Raw genomic sequence first — 20,373 nt, forward strand, 5'->3', positions numbered from 1 at the left:
CCCACACCGGGAAACATCGAGCAAGCGCCGTTACGGGCTCTAAAAAGAGCCCAAAAGTCCGTTTGTAGCGAGAGCTGCCGAACGTGCGACTTAGCTCTGCATAGCCGCAACCGGAAATGATTCCAGAAATTAATTGATCCAATATCCTAACATCTCTGAAATCAGCATAATCACAGCGTTGTGGTATTGACTTGAGATTTGTAACACAATCAGTGATGGGCCCTCTGTTTCTGTGGCATTTATGACGAGTTAAATTTGTTCAGCATCTCACCAGACTAACCTTTACAGTGTTCATCAAATTTTTTGAGTATTACTTCTAATTTGGTGCTGTCTTCACCTTCTAAGTAATTAAAGCAATTATAGATATTTCTGGCGTCGTGCCCTCCTGCTGTGAGTAGTAGTGCTATTTTTGTTTCGTCAGAGACCGTGGTTAACTCATTAGCTGCGATACATATTTGGAACATCTGTTTCAACATTTTCCAGTTAAAACTTAAATTACCGGTTATTTCCAGCTGCCATGGAACTCCAACGATTTCCATCGAATCAGGACTCATTTTGCTGCGAAGTCTTCCACAGTCAAATGTCCGGCCTGAATTTTCTTCTCTTGTTGTCTAACCTTACCTAACTAGTTCTTTTGAAGCCAACACGCCTGGTACCATGTTTTGTTATCTGTGTGGTAGGTAACTCGTGCTACTCAATCCTTGGTTGATGGTGAGGTGGTGAGGTCGTCTGAATCTCGATGAAGAAGACCCAAACTCGTCCAGTAACAACAAAGGTTTATTGAGTAACTATAACAACAAGTGCATGAGTTCTTTAGTTTAACTTTGATACTAGTGATTAGGTTAACAAGATCTAACTACAATAACTATACGTAACTCCACTAGCCAGCTGAACTATTCTGATATTGTCCTGGTCACAGTGCACCCGAGAGAGAGAGAGACTGAGGGAGACCCAATGTGATTGCTTTTTATACCCATGTTAGTCCGCCCCTCGAGTGATCATGTGGTGCTGCTGATTACACATTAACCCCTTGTGTACATGCACATACAGAGATCACTACAATTAGTACGGCCACACTTGGAATACTGTGCACAGTTCTGGTCACCCTATTCTAGAAAGGATATTATTAAACTAGGAAGAGTGCAGGAAAGACTTACGAGGATGCCGCCGCAACGTGATGGTTTGAGTTATAAGGAGAGGCTGGATAAACTGGGACTTTTTTCCCTGGAGTGTAGAAGGCTTCGGGTGATCTTAGAGAGGTCTATAAAATAATGAGGGGCATGGATAAGGTAGATAGTCAACATCTTTTCCCAAAGGTAGGGGAATCTAAAACGAGAGGGCATAGGTTTAGGTTAGGGGGAGAGATACAAAAGGGTGCAGAGGGCCAATTATTTCACACAGAGGGTGTTGAGTGTCTGGAATGAGCTGCCAGAGGCAGTAGTAGAGGCGGGTACAATTTTGTCTTTTAAAAAGCATTTCGACAATGAGAGATGTGGGCCAAATGTGGGCAATTGGGACTAGCTTAGTGTTAAAGAATGGGCGGCATGGATAAAGAAGCAATACCTAGCCTCTAAGTACATCCCTACCAAGCACCCTAACAGAAGGGATATCCCAAGCTCCAGGCAGCAACAGTATACCAGCACAGCACCTCCCGACACACAGAAATCAATACCCCCAGAACCACTTCATGCGTTCAGTAAGTGTGTTAGGGTTCAAATAACCACAGGTACAACTGGGATACAATGGTAGACTAAATATTTTTTAAGTCAAGCTATCTTGCTGAATTTTCTTCTGAGGTAACAAATAAAAAGATTTCATTCCTTTGTGCCCAAAGTTGGATCAGCTGTTTGAACTCTGTGCAGAAGGGGGCGAAAGTATCAACCTCTTGGATAGGGTGAATCTTGGCTCTGGAATTTGCTTCAGAATTGAGTGTTTTTCACTTACTCTCCGATTCACTTCAGTTAGAATTGTAAGCAGGTCGTCCCCTCTGGGGAGGCAAAAAAAAAAAGCAGAAGTGTCAGTAAGCAAGCAACAGGAAGGCTCTGCAGATCATTATTAGGGGGTCTGCAACAGACCCTGGATTGAATGGGGAAGATGAGGACAACATAATGAATTAAGAAGGATGTGGCGAGTCAACAATGCAGTAATGGGTAACTTCAGTCAACCCCAAGATAAACGGAGAATTCTCCAATGGAACCGAGTCTATTGACCCGAAAGCCTTGAATGTGTTGCTTTTTTTTTGACCAGGCAGATACATTTTTAAGATAGCGTCCTATATTTTAAGTAGTAGGTGGGCAGCACGGTGGCGCAGTGGGTTAGCCCTGCTGCCTCACGGTGCCGAGGTCCCAGGTTCGATCCCGGCTCTGGGTCACTGTCCGTGTGGAGTTTGCACATTCTCCCGTGTCTGCGTGGGTTTCGCCCCCACAACCCAAAGATGTGCAGTATAGGTGAATTGGCCACGCTAAATTGCACCTTAATTGGAAAAAAAATGAATTGGGTACACTGAATTTGTAAAAAGAAAAAAATATATATAAATAGTAGAATCTGAAAGAACCATTTATCATAGTGATGTTAAATTTACAGTGCAGAAAGAACCACATGAAAATTATATGTGATTTAGAAAAGGCAAACTTTAAAGGAACGGGACATAAGACCTGGACTAGGCTACCCTGCTCCTTCAGCCTGTTCCTGCATTCAATTAGATCACGGCTGATCTGTATCTTAAATCTGTTAATCTAGCTTGGGGTTCCATATCCCTTAACACACAATCTAATGAAAAAAAACTTTCAAACATTGGCCGAGATTCTCTGGAAAGATTTCTAAGTGTGGTAGCGAGTGGGAATTACTGTGAGCTTCCTGGCGCTTGGCCCAGCGAGGCCAGCAATGTTATTCAATGTTAATTGGCCCACTTGACGAGGCTTTATGGACCTCTCGCTGCAAATGAAGGCTCGCGAGCTGATTTGGCGGGGACTACGCGCGCCAGCCGCCCCCCCCCCCCCCACTAACAAGGTCGAGCAGCACTTAAGCAGCCAACCCCGGCCAGCTTGCAATAATGAATAATGCCGCCAAGGAGACCAGCCCCAAGATTCAAGGACGCTGACCTAGGGAGGCTGCGAGCACTGTGCAGTCTAGGAGGGATGTCCTGTTCCCCCGAGGGTCCAGGAAGGTCAGCCATAGGACAGCCAATGCTGCCTGGGACGAGCTCCACCCCATCCCCCCTTCAACCCCCAACCCCTCCTTCACAGACCCCCCCCCACCACTGTGAACCACGAGTGTGGCTAACGATGCCCTCTCTGTGTCTCCATAGGAAAAGCTATATTGGGAGACGGCCACACTGGCGGTGGTGTGCCAGACATCAGGGCCAGGATTCTCCAAAAATTGGTCTATGTCCCCACGCCCGCCGGAAAATGGGCGTAAATCACTCCAGACTTTTTCCAAAAAGCCCGGAGTGATTCTCCGGTTTTAAGAGGGATAGCAGGGCACCGGCGTGCGCCGCGCAGTTCCTGTTGCCGATAGAGGGCCCTTCCGGCCGTGGGTCCCCACATGCGCATGGCGGCCGTTTGCGCGCCGGCTCCCGCACAACATGGTGGAGCCACACAACGGGTCAGCACGGAAGAAGATAGCCCCCCCCCCGGATCGCACGAGCCCGCTGGTCGGTAGCCCCCGATCGCGGGCCTCTCCATCATGGAGTCTGATCCCCCCGCCCTCCCACCAGGATGGCCAGCGCGGCCACGGGTCCAAGCTCCTGCCGGGTGGAACCAGGTTGGAACCATGCCGGCGGAACTCGGCCGGTCGATCACGGAGAATCGTTGCATGGGTCTATTTCAACAGCCCCCGACTGGCGCTGTGTCGACCGCGTGAGGCTGGCGGTGATTCTTTGCTCTGCGGAGAATCGCGTCCTGGCCCTGCGGGTCTGAGACCCCATTCTCCGCCCCCGCGCTGTGCGATTTCGGCACGGAGAATCCCACCCCAGCAATCTCACCACCTTCGAGGAGTGTGCCCTGAATGTGACTGGTGTGGCCAAGGTTAGAGCGGTCACCAACGCAGAGGCTGGCGGACGCCGCAGGGGTGAGGAACCACCAGACCCTACCCGTAGCACCTGTCAAACATGAGTTGTTATCGCCTTACTGACTGACCCATCCCTCCCACTGACCACATGTCCATTATCCAGCAAGTCCTCCAGCCGACGGTGCCGGCCCATCCTGGGCGGCCCCCTCTCCTGCCTCCCTGGAGATCAGATCGGAGGAGAGCTCCGTGGATGCCACTATAATAGTCACGTCATAGGTGTCAATCCCACCCTCCACCAGCGCAGATACACAAACCTCGGTGAGACATGTTAGCGGTCAGGCTTCAGGGGCACAATCTGGTGAGCACCACACTGCTGCTGATGTACACCAGGTGGAAGCAGGAATCCCCAGGCGAGACAGCAGTCGGAGGTCTGCTGGATTCCAGGACCCAACTGGGTTCCAGCCTGATGCTGAGCCTATGGAAGTGGTAATCCTGCAGCTGGTGGGAGATGATAAGGTGCGGCCGGGACATTCAGTGGGAGATGTCAGCGACACTCCAGTAGATCCATAGCCACTTGGAGGAGTCCCAGAGGCTAAGACGCAGGTGATGTCGCTAGCAATGCGTGGCACCGAGGCCAACACTGCTAGGGTGGCGACCAAAGTGGAGAGCCTGGTGCACGATGTCGGCACCATTAGTGAAGGTGTCCAAGGCGTCACGCAGTCGGTGTCGGCCGTGGCTGAGGGTCCCGACAGAATGTCTGCCTCACTAGGGGATGTCACCCAGTACCAGGTTGACCTTGATGAGGTTCTGCGGGACATGGTAATGGCCGATGTGCTGCGGAGCTTGTTCCAGTCGAGATGGGCATTGCCGTGCCACTACCGAGTATATCCCAGTCACGGAGGAGCATCGCTGAGGATGACGACACGATGGTGCGGACCATGGGGAGCCGCCAAGGCTGGCATAACCAGATGATTCTGGAGCAGCCGAGGCTCGAACCAGCTGCCCCTCATCCCAAGGAGAACTCCAGGGCCCTATGGGCACCGAGCGGGAGGAGGGGACGCTGGGCGCCAACCCGGACCTGTCCCATGGAGTGGCGGCGGTGACCATCAGCTCCCCCAAGTTCCACCCCTTTGATGATGCCCCGTCTCCCAGTCAGCACAGGTGTGCCCTCACTATTATCGTCCTAATGGTTGTTGGGAAAGAGCTAAAGTTGTTTAATAGACTGCACCAAATATAAAGGGGATACAGGTCGCACTGTGGTGTTGTTGGAGAAGTGATTTTCTTTATTCTTTCATGGGACATCGCAGGCAAGGCCAGCATTTGTTGCCTGTTCCTTATTGCCCTAGAACTGAGTGTCTTTTTTAAGAGTCACCCACATTGCTGTGGATCTCTAGTCATATGTGGACCAGACCAGGTAAGGACAGCAGAATTCCTTCCCGAAAGGACATTAGTGAACCAGATGGGTTTTTCTGACAATCAACAATGGTCATCAATGGACTTTTAATTACAGATTTTTGATTGAATTCAAATTTCACCATCACCATACTGGATTCAAACCCGGGTCCACAGAGCGTTACCCGGGTGTCTGGATTACTAGTCCAGTGACAATGCTACTACACCACCACCTCCCTGAACACAATAAACTTGGAGTCGAAGAAGTCAAGGCCTGCTCTCTAGTTCCTATTATAGAGTTACCATTGGAGCTTAACAAGGGACACCAGAGGCTTACGTGGATAAGCTATATAACCACTAGCTAAGGAATAGAGCAAATACTTGCACCCCTCATTGGTCCTCTGCAGCTAAAGTCCAGAAACTCCTTAAACATAGTTTAATGTCGGCCAGCACATCTCCTGGGGCTGCCAACATAGACAACAGCAACAATATCATTGGCATCCATCATCTACAAGTTGCCCATCAAATCAAACACCATGCTGCTTTGGACAGGTGTCAGTGTTTTCATTGTAGTTAGCCTAATATCATGGAATTCCCTCCCAAACATTATTGTGGGAACACCTTCATTACACGATTTGCATCAGTTCAGAGCAATAACCTACCACTCAATTAATGAAGCAGCCCGTGTCCAAATGCAGCAAGACCTGGACAATATCCAGGCTTGGGCTGACAAGTGGCAAGTTACATTCACGCAACACAAGTGCCAGGCAATGACCATCTCCTACAAGAAAGAATCTAACCATCACCCCATGACATTTAATGGCATTACCAATGCTGAATCCCCGACAATCAAAATCCTGGGGTTACCATTGATCAGAAACTGAACTGGACTAGCCACATTAATACTGTGGTGACCATGGGTACAACGGTGGTGCAAAGTGTTAGCCCTGTTGCCTCTCGGCGCCGAGGTCCCAGGTTCGATCCCGGCTCTGGGTCACTGTCTGTGTGGAATTTGCACATTCTCCCCGTGTTTACGAGGGTTTCGCCCTCACAACCCAAAGATGTGCAAGGTAGGTGGATTGGCCATGCTAAATTGCCCCTTAATTGGAAAAAAAATGAATTGGGTACTCTAAATTTATTTTTTAAAATACTGTGGCTACCAGGGCAGGTCAAAGGTTCGGAATCCCACGGTGAGTAACTCACCTCCTGACCCCCCAAAGCCTACAAGGCACAAGTCAGGAGTATAATGGAATACTCTCCACTTGCCTGGATGAGTGCAGCTCCAACAACACTCAAGAAGCTCGACACCATCCAGGACAAAGCAGCCGCTTAATTGCTCCCCCTTCCACAAACATTCAAACCCTCCACCACTGATGAACAGTGGCAGCCATGTGTACCATCTACAAGATGCACTGCAGTAACTCACCAAGGTTCCTTAGGCAGCACCTTCCAAATCCACAACCACTACCATCCAGAAGGACAAGAGCAGCAGATACCTGGGAACCCCACCACCTGGAGGTTCCCCTGCAAGTCACTCACCACCCTGACTCGGAAATGTATCGGCGTTCTTTCATTGTCACTGGGTCAAAATCCTGGAACTCCCTCCATAACAGCACTGTGGGTGTACCTACACCACAGAAACTGCAGCATTTCAAGAAGGCAGCTCACCACCACCTTCTTAAGGGCAACTAGGAACGGGCAATAAATCCTGGCCTAACTAGCGACGTTCACATCCCGTAAATTAATTTTTAAGAAAGTCTAGAGCAACTGGGATAGGCAAAAGGGATCATCTCGCCAACATAGTCTACGGGCGGGATTTACCGGCTGTTCACACAGTGGGAAATTCCGGTCCCACGCTGGTGCATGGGTTTCCTGGCAATGAGGTGTGCCTCCGCCACCAAAAAACATGCGGCGGGCTAATGGGAAAATCCCGCCTAGCATCTCAAAAATGAATAAAGCACTTACTAAGATCAAATCGACGAGAAATTCAAAGTGCATTTGGCATTTTTTGAAGAGAATCATGAAACAAGTTTAACATGATACTGGAAAGTTCCTTCAGTAGCACAACATACAATTTTGAACAAACTGTGCTGGAAATACATAGCTGATCTGTCAGCTTGTGAATGTACAGCATGGTAGCACAGTGGTCAGCACTGTTGTTTCACAGCGCCAGGGTCCCAGGTTTGATTCCCGCTTGGGTCACTGTCTGTGCCGAGTCTGCATGTTCTCCCTGTGTCTGCGTGGGTTTCCTCCGGGTGCTCCGTTTTCCTCCCACAAGTCCTGAAAGATGTGCTGTTAGGTGAATTGGACATTTTGAATTCTCCCTCTGGGTACCCGAACAGGCGCCGGAGTATGGCGACTCGGGGATTTTCACAGTAATTTCATTGCAGTGTTAATGTAAGCCTACTTGTGACAATAATAAAGATTATTATTATAAAAGAATGCTGAATTATGGGCCCCGAATTTAAGACCAGGTCAAACTGTGCTGTGATTCTCCCATGCTCAGCATCTCAATGGATCAGAGTGGCAAATTGGTCAGAGTATTGGGAACTGCTAGTGCCCATGGAGCTGTAGGCCAACAATGAGTCAACAGCTTCAGGAAAGGAAAGAAAATAAAACCAGATTGCTTACTTAAATTCCTCCAAGCAGTCACACAGTGTTTGAATGAACCAGGAGCCGTTGCACGTCCTATAGGAAACATAGTCAGAAATGGTAGACATTGCAATCAGGAAATCCCTGTCCTCAGGAATGGAATATGATACTGCATCAAAGTCAAGGTCAGAGCTGCTGCTTGTGAGACTGTCCGGCACTGGGCAAGCTGTTTGTGACTTTTGACCTTGACAAGCTTGAATAAAGAAGACTTTGGGCTTTTCCAGCAGTGAGTGACACTGGGTCCCTGAAAACATGAATCTTATCTCATGAATATGAAGAAGATCTCCATCAGTTCCCACAACAGCATCTTTCTCACCATGGGAGAGGATACAGCACACAAAACAATCATTGGTCGTATGATCAAACTTCTGATACCTCCGCAGTATTTTCTTCATATGCGGAACAGTTAAATTATCTTGTTTGTCTACCTCAAATCCCAAAGTCGTGAACACTTGAGTCAACCTTTCTGCAAAGAAATAAAAAAAATATTTTTTTGAGTATTGCAAGTCAATTATGTTTCTTCTATGAATTATAATAACATAGATATTGGGATAGAAATAAACAATACCTATTTGCTGATGACCCAAAGATAGGTAATATCAGATGTAGAATCAATGGAATTGTAGAATTACAAAGAGATGTCAAAGTTTAAGTCAATGGGCAAAAATGTGGCAAATGGATGTATGGTCAACCATGGCCCTATGAAGTTTAGAACAGAATACTTTCCAAATGGTGGAAGTTGGAACAGTAAAGGTGCAAAAAGACTTTAGGGCGGACATGTATCGATCATCAAAATGTCATGAAAAAATGCAAAAAATAATCAAAAATTCTGATCTTTACATCAAGAGGACTAGAATGTAAGGGAGGTAGACATTATGCAGCAGCTATGAAAATCCCTAGTTAGACGACAGCTAAAGTACGGTGTTCAATTCTGGGTACCACACCTTCAGGAGGTCATATTGGCTTTGGAGGGAGTTCATTTATCAGAATGATACTCCAATCATGAGGCGAGATTACTTAATCTGAGGCTGTATTCCCCAGAATTTAGATTAAGGGTGGGTTGATTGAAGTTATCAGGATATTAAGGGGAGTAGATAGAAACAATTTCAGTTTGGAGACACTAGATCCAGGGGCGGGATTCTCCAATAATGGGGCTCTGTCCCCACACCAGCGTCAAAATGTGGGCATTTCACTCTTGTTGTGGGCCAGGGTTTAGAGAGCCCCAAAGTGTAACATGGAGTTTACCTGACCCACAACTTTTAATAGATTGTGGTATGGGGAGCACACGGCCCACTCTACAGGAATGGTACAGCAGAAATGGAAAAGTATTTTTTAAAGCAAAACAATGTTTATTTTATGAAACTCAAATTAACATTTTTAAAACATAGTGAACATCTTAGCAACCATTAATTCAAATACAACCCTCAAAGAATACAAGACTAAGTAATCCTTAATGACTTCCCAAACAACATCCAGAAGACAAAAGAAACACCTTTTAACAGAAGCACATCAGGTTTACATTCACTACTGAGAGCAGTTATTAGTTTTAAATCACCAAAGGATCGTTTTACAGTCTTTAGATTACAGAGAGAGACTCTAATACACCTTCTGGCTGTGGCTGCAGCTATCCAGCTCTGAAAACGAAACTAAAACACACCCTGCAGCAAACAGCCTAAAACGGAAGTAAAAAGCTGACAGACAGCTCAGCTCCACCCACACTCTGACATCACTGATAAACACCCATTTCTTAAAGGTACATTTCTTAAACACTCATTTCTTAAAAATACTCTCACATGACACTCTGGACTGTCCTTAAGAAAGTCCAGAATGATTCTCCAACCTGCAGGGGGCTAGCAGGGCCCCGGAGTGCTTCTTGCAGTTCTGGCTGTGGATACGGGGCCCTGCACTTCCAGTCAGGAGTCCGCGCTTACGCACTGGGGCGGCCGCCCCGTGGGACGTGCCGGATTCGCACTGCAGGGCAGCACGAAAAATATAGGCCCCCCCGAGATCACGCGTGCCTGTGGATCGGTGCCGCCCGATCGCCCCCCCTGGCTGTCCATGAGGTCCGTCCCCCCGGTGAAGGATTTCCGGCCCCCCACCACTGAGTCCGCAGCCGGACCACGCCGTCGGGAACGCATCCAGTTACCCTTGGTGAATCACGGGGGGGGCCTCTGTCAATGGCCACCTACCCGCACAGCGTAGACCGCGCACGCGCAATTCGTGGCAATTCTCCAAGGATCGGAGAATCGCGGGAGCGGCGTCAGACCGGATTTCGTCGTTGATGCCAATTCTCCGCCACCCCGCGCTGATCACGATTTTGGCGCAGAGGCTCGGAGAATCCAGCCCCAGCAGCAGAGTCCAAATATTAGAGGCCTTTCGTCAGTGAATTTGCCAACAGTCTAGGATGAAGCCTCGTCTGTTCTTAACCTTGACCTCAAGATGAGTTTCCAACCACATATCCATGTCATCTCTGAGACTGCCTGTTTCCACATCTGTAGTACTGCCTGTCTGCAGTTGAAACCCTCATTCAGGACTTCACTCCCGCTGGACCTGACCATTTCAATGCGCTCCTGGCTGGTCTCTCATGTTCTGACCTCTGTAAACTTGAAGTCATGTAAAACTCTGCTGCCCATATCTTAACTCACATCAAGTCCCATTCCCTGAATCCCTTGTTCACTGACCTACATTGGCTCCCAGTCAAACAATGTCTTCATCTTAAAATGTTATCTTGTTTTCAAACCCGTCATGGCTTTGCCCCTTGCTACCTGTATAATTTCTTCCAACACCACAACCCTCCAAGATATCTGCACTCCTCTAATATTGGCCTCTTCAACATTCCCAATTTGAATTGCTGCACCACTGGTGGCTGCACCTTTAGCTGCCTAGATTCTGCCCCTGCCCATACCCTCCCTACACCTCTCCGCATCTCCACCTCACTTTTCTCCTTTAAGACACTCCTTAAAATCTACTATTTGACTTGTCTTTTGGTCTTCTGACCAGGGTGCGCGCTGAACGGGACAAGTTCTAAATACCGTAGCGAGCAAGGTTTCCCGCGAGCTCCTGAATGCTATCGAACGGCACTTAGTCATTTTTCCGGGCCCTTGCGAATTCCTCACGGGCGAGCCCATTATTTTCATTACTGGGGAGCTGAGATCGCTGGCCAGACCGGCTCTTCAGATATCGTGTCGCCATTTTGAAAGGGTGCCCGATTTCGAGGTGAACTTGTGGGTTTCTCACACCCTCACACAGGGGCAATGTCACTCCCAACACACGGGTACTACCCCAGACCCCCCCCCCCCTCACCCCCCAAAGTGCAGATACCCCACTATGCGGCCACTGAGGCCCACTCATTTCAGGTTGTCCCACACCCTCTTTCAGGCCCCCCCACTTTCTGGGGCCCCCACCCTTCAGCCCCCAACCCTTCCGGAAGCCCCTCATACCCACCCTTCACCCGCGAAACCTCCTCCCATCCCACGTTTCACAGGCATCGCTCCCCTCAGGCCCTGACCCATGGCAGTGCCACCCTGGCACTTGTGCACTGCTGCCCTGACACCCTGGCAGTGTCCCTGCCATCCTGGCAATGCCAAGATATCCGGGTGTCAAGGGGAGAGCCAGAGTGCCACCAAGCTTATCCCTGACCACCCAAGGGCCTGGGAGACCCTCCAAGTACTGTTCCGCCTGGTCCTCATTTATGTGGACCAGCACTAATCATCACTTGCGGGACATCTCACTGGCGAGTTGGTTCGATGACCTGGAGGCCTTTGGATACGGTGACCATCCCATTAATGAGATGGAGATTGGCCTTTTTTTTTTTTAATAAATATTTTATTGAAAATTTTTGGTCAACCAACACAGTACATTGTGCATCCTTTACACAATATTATAACAGCACAAATAACAATGACCTATTTTATATAAACAAAAAACAAAAAATGAATAAATATTAAATAACAAAAATGAAAACTAGCCCTAATTGTCAACTGCCTTGTCACAAGTTACCCCCCCCCCCGCCTACCCCCCCCCCCCCCCCCAAATCCTGGGCTGCTGCTGCTGCCTTCTTTTTGCCCCCATCTATCTTTCCGCAAGGTATTCGACGAACGGTTGCCACCGCCTGGTGAACCCTTGAGCCGACCCCCTTAGGACGAACTTAATCCGCTCTAGCTTTATAAACCCCGCCATGTCATTTATCCAGGTCTCCACCCCCGGGGGCTTGGCTTCTTTCCACATTAGCAATATCCTGCGCCGGGCTACTAGGGACGCAAAGGCCAAAACATCGGCCTCTCTCGCCTCCTGCACTCCCGGCTCTTGTGCCACCCCAAATATAGGCAACCCCCAGCTTGGTTCGACCCGGACCCCCACTACTTTTGAAAGCACCTTTGTCACCCCCGTCCAAAACCCCCGTAGTGCCTGGCATGCCCAAAACATATGGGTATGATTCGCTGGGCTTCTCGAGCACCTCGCACAGCTATCCTCCACCCCAAAAAATTTACTGAGCCGCGCTCCAGTCATATGCGCCCTGTGTAATACCTTAAACTGGATCAGGCTTAGCCTGGCACACGAGGACGACGAGTTTACCCTACTTAGGGCATCCGCCCACAGCCCCTCCTCGATCTCCTCCCCCAGCTCTTCTTCCCATTTCCCTTTTAGTTCATCTACCATAGTCTCCCCTTCGTCCCTCATTTCCCTATATATATCTGACACCTTACCATCCCCCACCCATGTCTTTGAGATCACTCTATCCTGCACCTCTTGTGTCGGGAGCTGCGGAAATTCCCTCACCTGTTGCCTCGCAAAAGCCCTCAGTTGCATATACCTGAATGCATTCCCTTGGGGCAACCCATATTTCTCGGTCAGCGCTCCCAGACTCGCGAACTTCCCATCCACAAATAGATCTTTCAGTTGCGTTATTCCTGCTCTTTGCCACATTCCATATCCCCCATCCATTCCCCCCGGGGCAAACCTATGGTTGTTTCTTATCGGGGACCCCCCCAAGGCTCCAGTCTTTCCCCTATGCCGTCTCCACTGTCCCCAAATCTTCAGTGTAGCTACCACCATCGGGCTTGTGGTGTAGTTCCTCGGTGAGAACGGCAATGGGGCTGTCACCATAGCCTGCAGGCTAGTCCCCCTACAGGACGCCCTCTCTAATCTCTTCCACGCCGCTCCCTCCTCCTCTCCCATCCACTTACTCACCATTGAAATATTAGCGGCCCAATAGTACTCACTTAGGCTCGGTAGTGCCAGCCCCCCCCTATCCCTACTACGCTGTAAAAATCCCTTCCTCACTCTCGGAGTCTTCCCGGACCAAACAAAACCCATAATGCTCTTTTCAATCCTTTTTAAAAAAGCCTTCGTGATCACCACCGGGAGGCACTGAAACACAAAGAGGAATCTCGGGAGGACCACCATCTTAACCGCCTGCACCCTCCCTGCCATTGACAGGGCTACCATATCCCATCTCTTGAAATCTTCCTCCATCTGTTCCACCAACCGCGTTAAATTTAACCTGTGCAATGTGCCCCAATTCTTAGCTATCTGGATCCCCAGGTAACGGAAGTCTCTTGTTACCTTCCTCAACGGTAGGTCCTCTATTTCTCTACTCTGCTCCCCTGGATGCACCACAAACAGCTCACTCTTCCCCATGTTCAGTTTATACCCTGAAAAATCCCCAAACTCCCCAAGTATCCGCATTATTTCTGGCATCCCCTCCGCCGGATCCGCCACATACAGTAGCAAATCGTCCGCATACAAAGATACCCGGTGTTCTTCTCCTCCCCTAAGTACTCCCCTCCACTTCTTGGAACCCCTCAGCGCTATCGCCAGGGGCTCAATCGCCAGTGCAAACAGTAATGGGGACAGAGGGCATCCCTGCCTTGTCCCTCTATGGAGCCGAAAATATGCCGATCCCCGTCCATTCGTGACCACACTCGCCACTGGGGCCCTATACAATAGCTGCACCCATCTAACATACCCCTCTCCAAAACCAAATCTCCTCAACACCTCCCACAAATAATCCCATTCCACTCTATCAAATGCTTTCTCGGCATCCATCGCCACTACTATCTCCGTTTCACCCTCTGGTGGGGCCATCATCATTACCCCTAACAGCCTCCGTATATTCGTGTTCAGCTGTCTCCCCTTCACAAACCCAGTTTGGTCCTCGTGAACCACCCCCGGGACACATTCCTCTATTCTCATTGCCATTACCTTGGCCAGGACCTTGGCATCCACATTTAGGAGGGAAATTGGTCTGTCGGACCCGCATTGTAGCGGGTCCTTTTCCTTCTTTAAGAGAAGCGATATCGTTGCTTCAGACATAGTCGGGGGCAGTTGTCCCCTTTCCTTTGCCTCATTAAAGGTCCTCGTCAGTACCGGGGCGAGCAAGTCCAAATATTTTCTATAAAATTCGACTGGGAATCCGTCCGGTCCCGGGGCCTTTCCCGTCTGCATGCTCCTAATTCCTTTCACCACTTCTTCTACCTCGATCTGTGCTCCCAGTCCCCCCCTTTCCTGCTCTTTCACCTTGGGAATTTCCAGCCGATCCAAAAAGTCCATCATTCTCTCCCTCCCATCCGGGGGTTGAGCTTCATATAATTTTTTATAAAATGTCTTGAACACTTCATTCACTCTCTCCGCTCCCCGCTCCATCTCTCCTTCCTCGTCCTTCACTCCCCCTATTTCCCTCGCTGCTCCCCTTTTCCTCAATTGGTGTGCCAGCAATCTGCTCGCCTTCTCCCCATATTCATACTGTACACCCTGCGCCTTCCTCCATTGTGCCTCTGCAGTGCCTGTAGTCAGCAAGTCAAATTCCACATGCAGCCTTTGCCTTTCCCTGTACAATCCCTCCTCCGGTGCTTCCGCATATTGTCTGTCCACCCTCAAAAGTTCTTGCAGCAACCGCTCCCGTTCCTTACTCTCCTGCTTCCCTTTATGTGCCCTTATTGATATCAGCTCCCCCTAACCACCGCCTTCAACGCCTCCCAGACCACTCCCACCTGGACCTCCCCATTGTCATTGAGTTCCAAGTACTTTTCAATACATCCCCTCACCCTTAGACACACCCCCTCATCCGCCATTAGTCCCATGTCCATTCTCCAGGGTGGGCGCCCTCCTGTTTCCTCCCCTATCTCCAAGTCCACCCAGTGTGGGGCGTGATCCGAAATGGCTATAGCCGTATACTCCGTTCCCCTCACCTTCGGGATCAATGCCCTACCCAGCACAAAAAAGTCTATGCGCGAATAGACTTTATGGACATAGGAGAAAAACGAGAACTCCTTACTCCTAGGTCTACTGAATCTCCAAGGGTCCACACCTCCCATCTGCTCCATAAAATCTTTAAGCACCTTGGCTGCTGCCGGCCTCCTTCCAGTCCTGGACTTCGACCTATCCAGCCCTGGTTCCAACACCGTGTTAAAGTCTCCCCCCATTATCAGCTTTCCCGTCTCTAGGTCCGGAATGCGTCCTAGCATCCGCCTCATAAAATTGGCATCATCCCAGTTCGGGGCATACACGTTTACCAAAACCACCGTCTCTCCCTGTAGTTTGCCACTCACCATCACGTATCTGCCCCCGTTATCTGCCACTATAGTCTTTGCCTCGAACATTACCCGCTTCCCCACTAATATAGCCACCCCCCTGTTTTTCGCATCTAGCCCCGAATGGAACACCTGCCCCACCCATCCTTTGCGCAGCCTAACCTGGTCTATCAGTTTCAGGTGCGTTTCCTGTAACATAACCACATCTGCTTTAAGTTTCTTAAGGTGTGCGAGTACCCGTGCCCTCTTTATCGGCCCGTTGAGCCCTCTCACGTTCCACGTGATCAGCCGAGTTGGGGGGCTTCCCACCCCCCCACCCCCCCCCCCCCCCCTTGCCGATTAGCCATCATCTTTTTCCAGCTTCTCACCCAGTTCCCACGCAGCTGTATCTCCCCCAGGCGGTGCCCCCCCGCCCATCCTCTCCCATACCCGCTCCCCCCTTTCCCCAGCAGCAGCAACCCAGTAATTCCCCCCTCCCACCCCCCCCGCTAGCGTAATTACTCCCCCCATGTTGCTCCCAGAAGTCAGCAAACTCTGGCTGACCTCGGCTTCCCCCCGTGACCACGGCTCGCACCGTGCGACGCCCCCTCCTTCCTGCTTCTCTATTCCCGCCATAATTATCATAGCGCGGGAGCCAAGCCCGCGCTTCGCCCTTGGCCCCGCCCCCCATGGCCAACGCCCCATCTCCTCTCCCTCCCCACCTCCCCCCATCACCACCTGTGGAAGAGAGAAAAGTTACCACATCGCAGGATTAGTACATAAAACTCCTCTTTCCCCCCTATTTAACCCTCCTCTTCGCCCCCCACATTCGCCCCACCACTTTGTTCAAACGTTCTTTTTAATAACCCGCTCATTCCAGTTTTTCTTCCACAATAAAGGTCCACGCTTCATCCGCCGTCTCAAAGTAGTGGTGCCTCCCTCGATATGTGACCCACAGTCTTGCCGGTTGCAGCATTCCAAATTTTATCTTCTTTTTATGAAGCACCGCCTTGGCCCGATTAAAGCTCGCCCTCCTTCTCGCCACCTCCGCACTCCAGTCTTGATAAACGCGGATCACCGCGTTCTCCCATTTACTGCTCCGAGTTTTCTTCGCCCATCTAAGGACCATTTCTCTATCCTTAAAACGGAGGAATCTCACCACTATGGCTCTGGGAGTTTCTCCTGCTCTCGGTCCTCGCGCCATAACTCGGTATGCTCCCTCCACCTCCAACGGACCCGCCGGGGCCTCCGCTCCCATTAACGAGTGCAGCATCGTGCTCACATATGCCCCGACGTCCGCCCCCTCCACACCTTCAGGAAGACCAAGGAGATTGGCCTTTAAGCGGTTCTCACTGCGCCTGGACGAGTTCTGGAATCCGCCAACGGGAGTGAGCCAGTTCGATTGCAACTTCTTGGCACCTGGCTAGTTTCGCGATTTACGCTGCTCCCACGATCGAACCAGTTTGCACGGATTCTCGCCTGGAGTGACGAGGCCATTAAATCGAGCCCTTGATATTTCCTTATATGGCCTGGTGTCATCTTTTGATTTATAATGCTCCTGTGAAGCACCTTGGGACATTTAATCATGTTAACGATGCTATATAATTTATTGTTGCCATTGTGAATTTGGTCAATACCTTTACACACAAAGGATGGTAAAAGTTTGGACCTCTCTCCCACAAACAGCAATTGAAGCTAACTCCATTGTTTTTATTTTAATTTAGAGTATCCAATTCATTCTTTCCAATTAAGGGGCAATTTAGCGTGGCCAATCCACCTAACCTGCACATCTTTGGGTTTTGGGAGTGAGACCCACACAGGCACGGGGAGAATGTGCAAACTCCCCACGGACAGTGACCCAGCCCGGGATCGAACCTGGAACCTCGGCACCGTGAGGCAGCAGTGCTAACCACTGCGCCACCGTGCTGCTGCTAACTCCATTGTTACTTTTAAATCAGGATTTGATAGGTTTTGTTAGCCAAAGTTAATAAGACAGGTTTCCACTTAGCGTGTGGTTAGGACCTGGAATGGTATAGGCAGGTTCAATCAAGGCATTCTGGAGGGAATTGGATAGTTACCTGAAATGAAGAATGTGCAGTGTTACAAGGAGAAGGTGAGGAAATGGCACTAAGTGAATTGCTCATTCAGAGAAACAGCACTGACACAACAGGCTGAATTCCATTCTCCTGTGCGACAATGCTGCTACTCTGGGTGTGATTGGACGGCCCCGTCGTTTCCGACTCAGTGACGTGACGAGGCTGTTCAATCTCGTGAGAAGCCTCGCTGGGCGAGATCCACATTTACATATTAAAGTTAGCCATTAGGCTTATCTAAATAAGGCCCTGCGCCTGATTCTCCCGAGACACGGAACAGATGCCTGAGCCTGGGAGACCTCGCCATGGAGCCGATTAGCAATTGGTCCACACAAAACGATGACCAGCCGTAACAGACACTGGGGGGTCGCCTAGGCCATCGGAGGCCCCGGGTGGGCGGGCACTGGTCAGGGTCGTACCCTGACACTCCTGCTGCCGGCCGGACACCTTGGCACTGCCAAGAGTGATTAGGAAAGCCACAAATGGATCCAGTTTTTTTTTTGTGGATGTTTGATGAGAGCATTGCTCAGGCTATATTTTAAGAGGACATCTTCACACAGTTGAGAAGTCCTGTCACAGTGAGGTAAGCAAGTTTGAATATGATGAGGGAAAATAATTCAAAAGTTTGCTTTAGCTATTTTAACACAAGAAGAAAAACAAAAGAGGGAGAAAGTCCATTAAAGGCAGAATCAGGACAAAATAGCTGATGCTGCATAGGCCACAAAAAGTTTTAACCAAGGAAGAAGGAGCAAGTTTTTATAATCTACAAAAAGAACAAGACATTTTGGAACATTAAGTTGTGACACTATTCACATTATTGCCCGTATGGTTGCTGAGCAGCAGGGTTAGCTTAAGGACGCGATTCTCCGGAAAGATTTCTCAGTGTGGTAGCGAGCGGGAATTGCCGCAAGCTTTCCGGTGCTTGGCCCAGCGAGGCTGGCAACGCAATTCAATGTTAATTGGTCCACTTAACGAGGCCTCACGGGTTTCATGCCGCAAATGAAGGCTCGCCAGCTGATTCGCCGTCTCTGCGCTCGCCACCCCTGCTAACAAGGTCAGGCAGCACTTTTTAAAAATAAATTTAGAGTACCCAATTCTTTTTTTTTTCCAATTGAGGTGCAATTTAGCGTGACCAATCCACTTACCCTGCACATCTTTGGGTTGTGGGGGTGAGACACATGCAGACACGGGGAGAATGTGCAAACTCCACATGGATAGACCAAGAGCCGGGATCGAACCCGGGTCCTCGGTGCTGTGAAGCAGCAGTGCTAACCACTGTGTCACGTGCCGCCTAAGGTCGAGCAACACTTAAGCTGCACTTGCTCAGCGAACCCCAGCCAGCTCGCGATCATGGTGCCGAAGAGACAGCCCCAAGATTTGGGGATTTTGACCTGAGGAGACTGCCAGACGTCAGAGAGGCCAGGAGGCAGGTCCTGTTCCCCCGAGGGTCCAGGAGAGTCAGCCACAAGGCAGTCAGTGCTGCCTGGCTTGAGGTGGAGGCAGCAGTCAGCTAGGAGAGTATGAGCAGGACGACTGGTCTTCAGTGCATGAAAAAGATTAACGACCTACACCAGGCAGCATGAGTGAGTAGACACCAACCCCCCCTGAAGGAGCATCCACCCCCCCCCCCCCCCCCCAATTCCCCATGCGACTCCCAGCTCTTCTTTCACCTTCCCGTCCCCCTTCAACCACCCCTCCACCCCCAACCCCTGCTTTACATCACCTCTCCCACCACTGTAAACCACGCGTGTGGCTAACAATGCCCTCTCTGGCTCTCCTCAGGAAAGGCTCTCCCATAAACATCGGGAGAGGGCCCAGAAGTGCGGAGGGTTGCCGGACATAAGAATCCTCACCTCCTTCGAGGAGCAGGCCCTGGAGGTGACTGGCGTGGCCAAGGACAGATCGTGCACCCACGCGGGGACTGGCGGATGCCGCAGAGGTGAGGAACCACCTGGCTCCACCCAGAGGACCTGTCAAACGTGAATAGTGATTGCCTTACTGACTGACCCATCCCTCCATTCTCCATGACCACATGTCCATTCTCCCACCGGTCCTCCAGCCGACAGCGCCAACCCATCCCAGGCGGCACCCTCCTGACTCCGAGGAGGACACCTTGGAGGAGAACTCCGAGGATGCAACTGTGATAGCCGCGGCACAGCTCCCATCCCCACCCTCCACCAGCGCAGAGACACACACCTCGGTGGGAAACGTTAGTGGTCAGGCTTCTGGGGCACAATCTGGTGAGCACCACACTGCTGCTGATACACATCAGGTGGAGGTAGGAACCCCCTGGCAAGACAGTAGTCGGAGAGCTGCTGGATCCCAAGACCCAGCTGGGTCTCAGCCTGATGCTGAGCCTGTGGTACAGTTACCCGGAGCTGATTGAGACGATAGGGAGATGTCAGCGATACTCCAGCAGATCCATAGCTCCTTGGAGGAGTCCCAGAGGCTAGAGGCGCTGGAGATGTCGGTGGCAATGCGTGGCACCGAGGCCAAACACTGCTAGGGTGGCGACCGCAGTGGAGAGCCTAGTGCACGATGTCGGCACCTTTTGTGAAGGTGTCTAAAGTGTTGTAGAGTCAGAGACAGCCAATGCCGAGGGTCTCGGCAGAATGCTCGACTCGCTGGGGGATGTCACCCAGTACCAGGCTGAACTTGATGAGGTTCTGCGGGACATGACCCGCTCTCAGATGGACATGGCCGAGGCGCTGTGGAGC

At 50.4% G+C, this 20,373-nt stretch overlaps 1 protein-coding gene across 2 annotated transcripts in view; it reads right to left on the reverse strand.

Moving 5' to 3' along the window:
• Nucleotides 1-764: 764 nt before the first annotated feature.
• The window catches only part of LOC140395811 (caspase-8-like), a 95,138-nt gene continuing 75,529 nt past the window's right edge, over nucleotides 765-20,373 (reverse strand). For both annotated transcript variants that reach the window (XM_072483937.1, XM_072483936.1), the window contains exons 10-11: nucleotides 8,032-8,518; nucleotides 765-1,987 (exon numbers count right to left, since the gene is read on the reverse strand). In XM_072483937.1, coding sequence (XP_072340038.1) covers nucleotides 1,840-1,987; nucleotides 8,032-8,518 — 635 coding nt within the window. In that variant the 3' untranslated portion in view covers nucleotides 765-1,839. The remainder of the gene's footprint in view (nucleotides 1,988-8,031; nucleotides 8,519-20,373) is intronic.

The sequence above is a fragment of the Scyliorhinus torazame genome, chromosome 2 (genome assembly GCF_047496885.1).
Source record: "Scyliorhinus torazame isolate Kashiwa2021f chromosome 2, sScyTor2.1, whole genome shotgun sequence".
Taxonomy (NCBI): domain Eukaryota; kingdom Metazoa; phylum Chordata; class Chondrichthyes; order Carcharhiniformes; family Scyliorhinidae; genus Scyliorhinus; species Scyliorhinus torazame.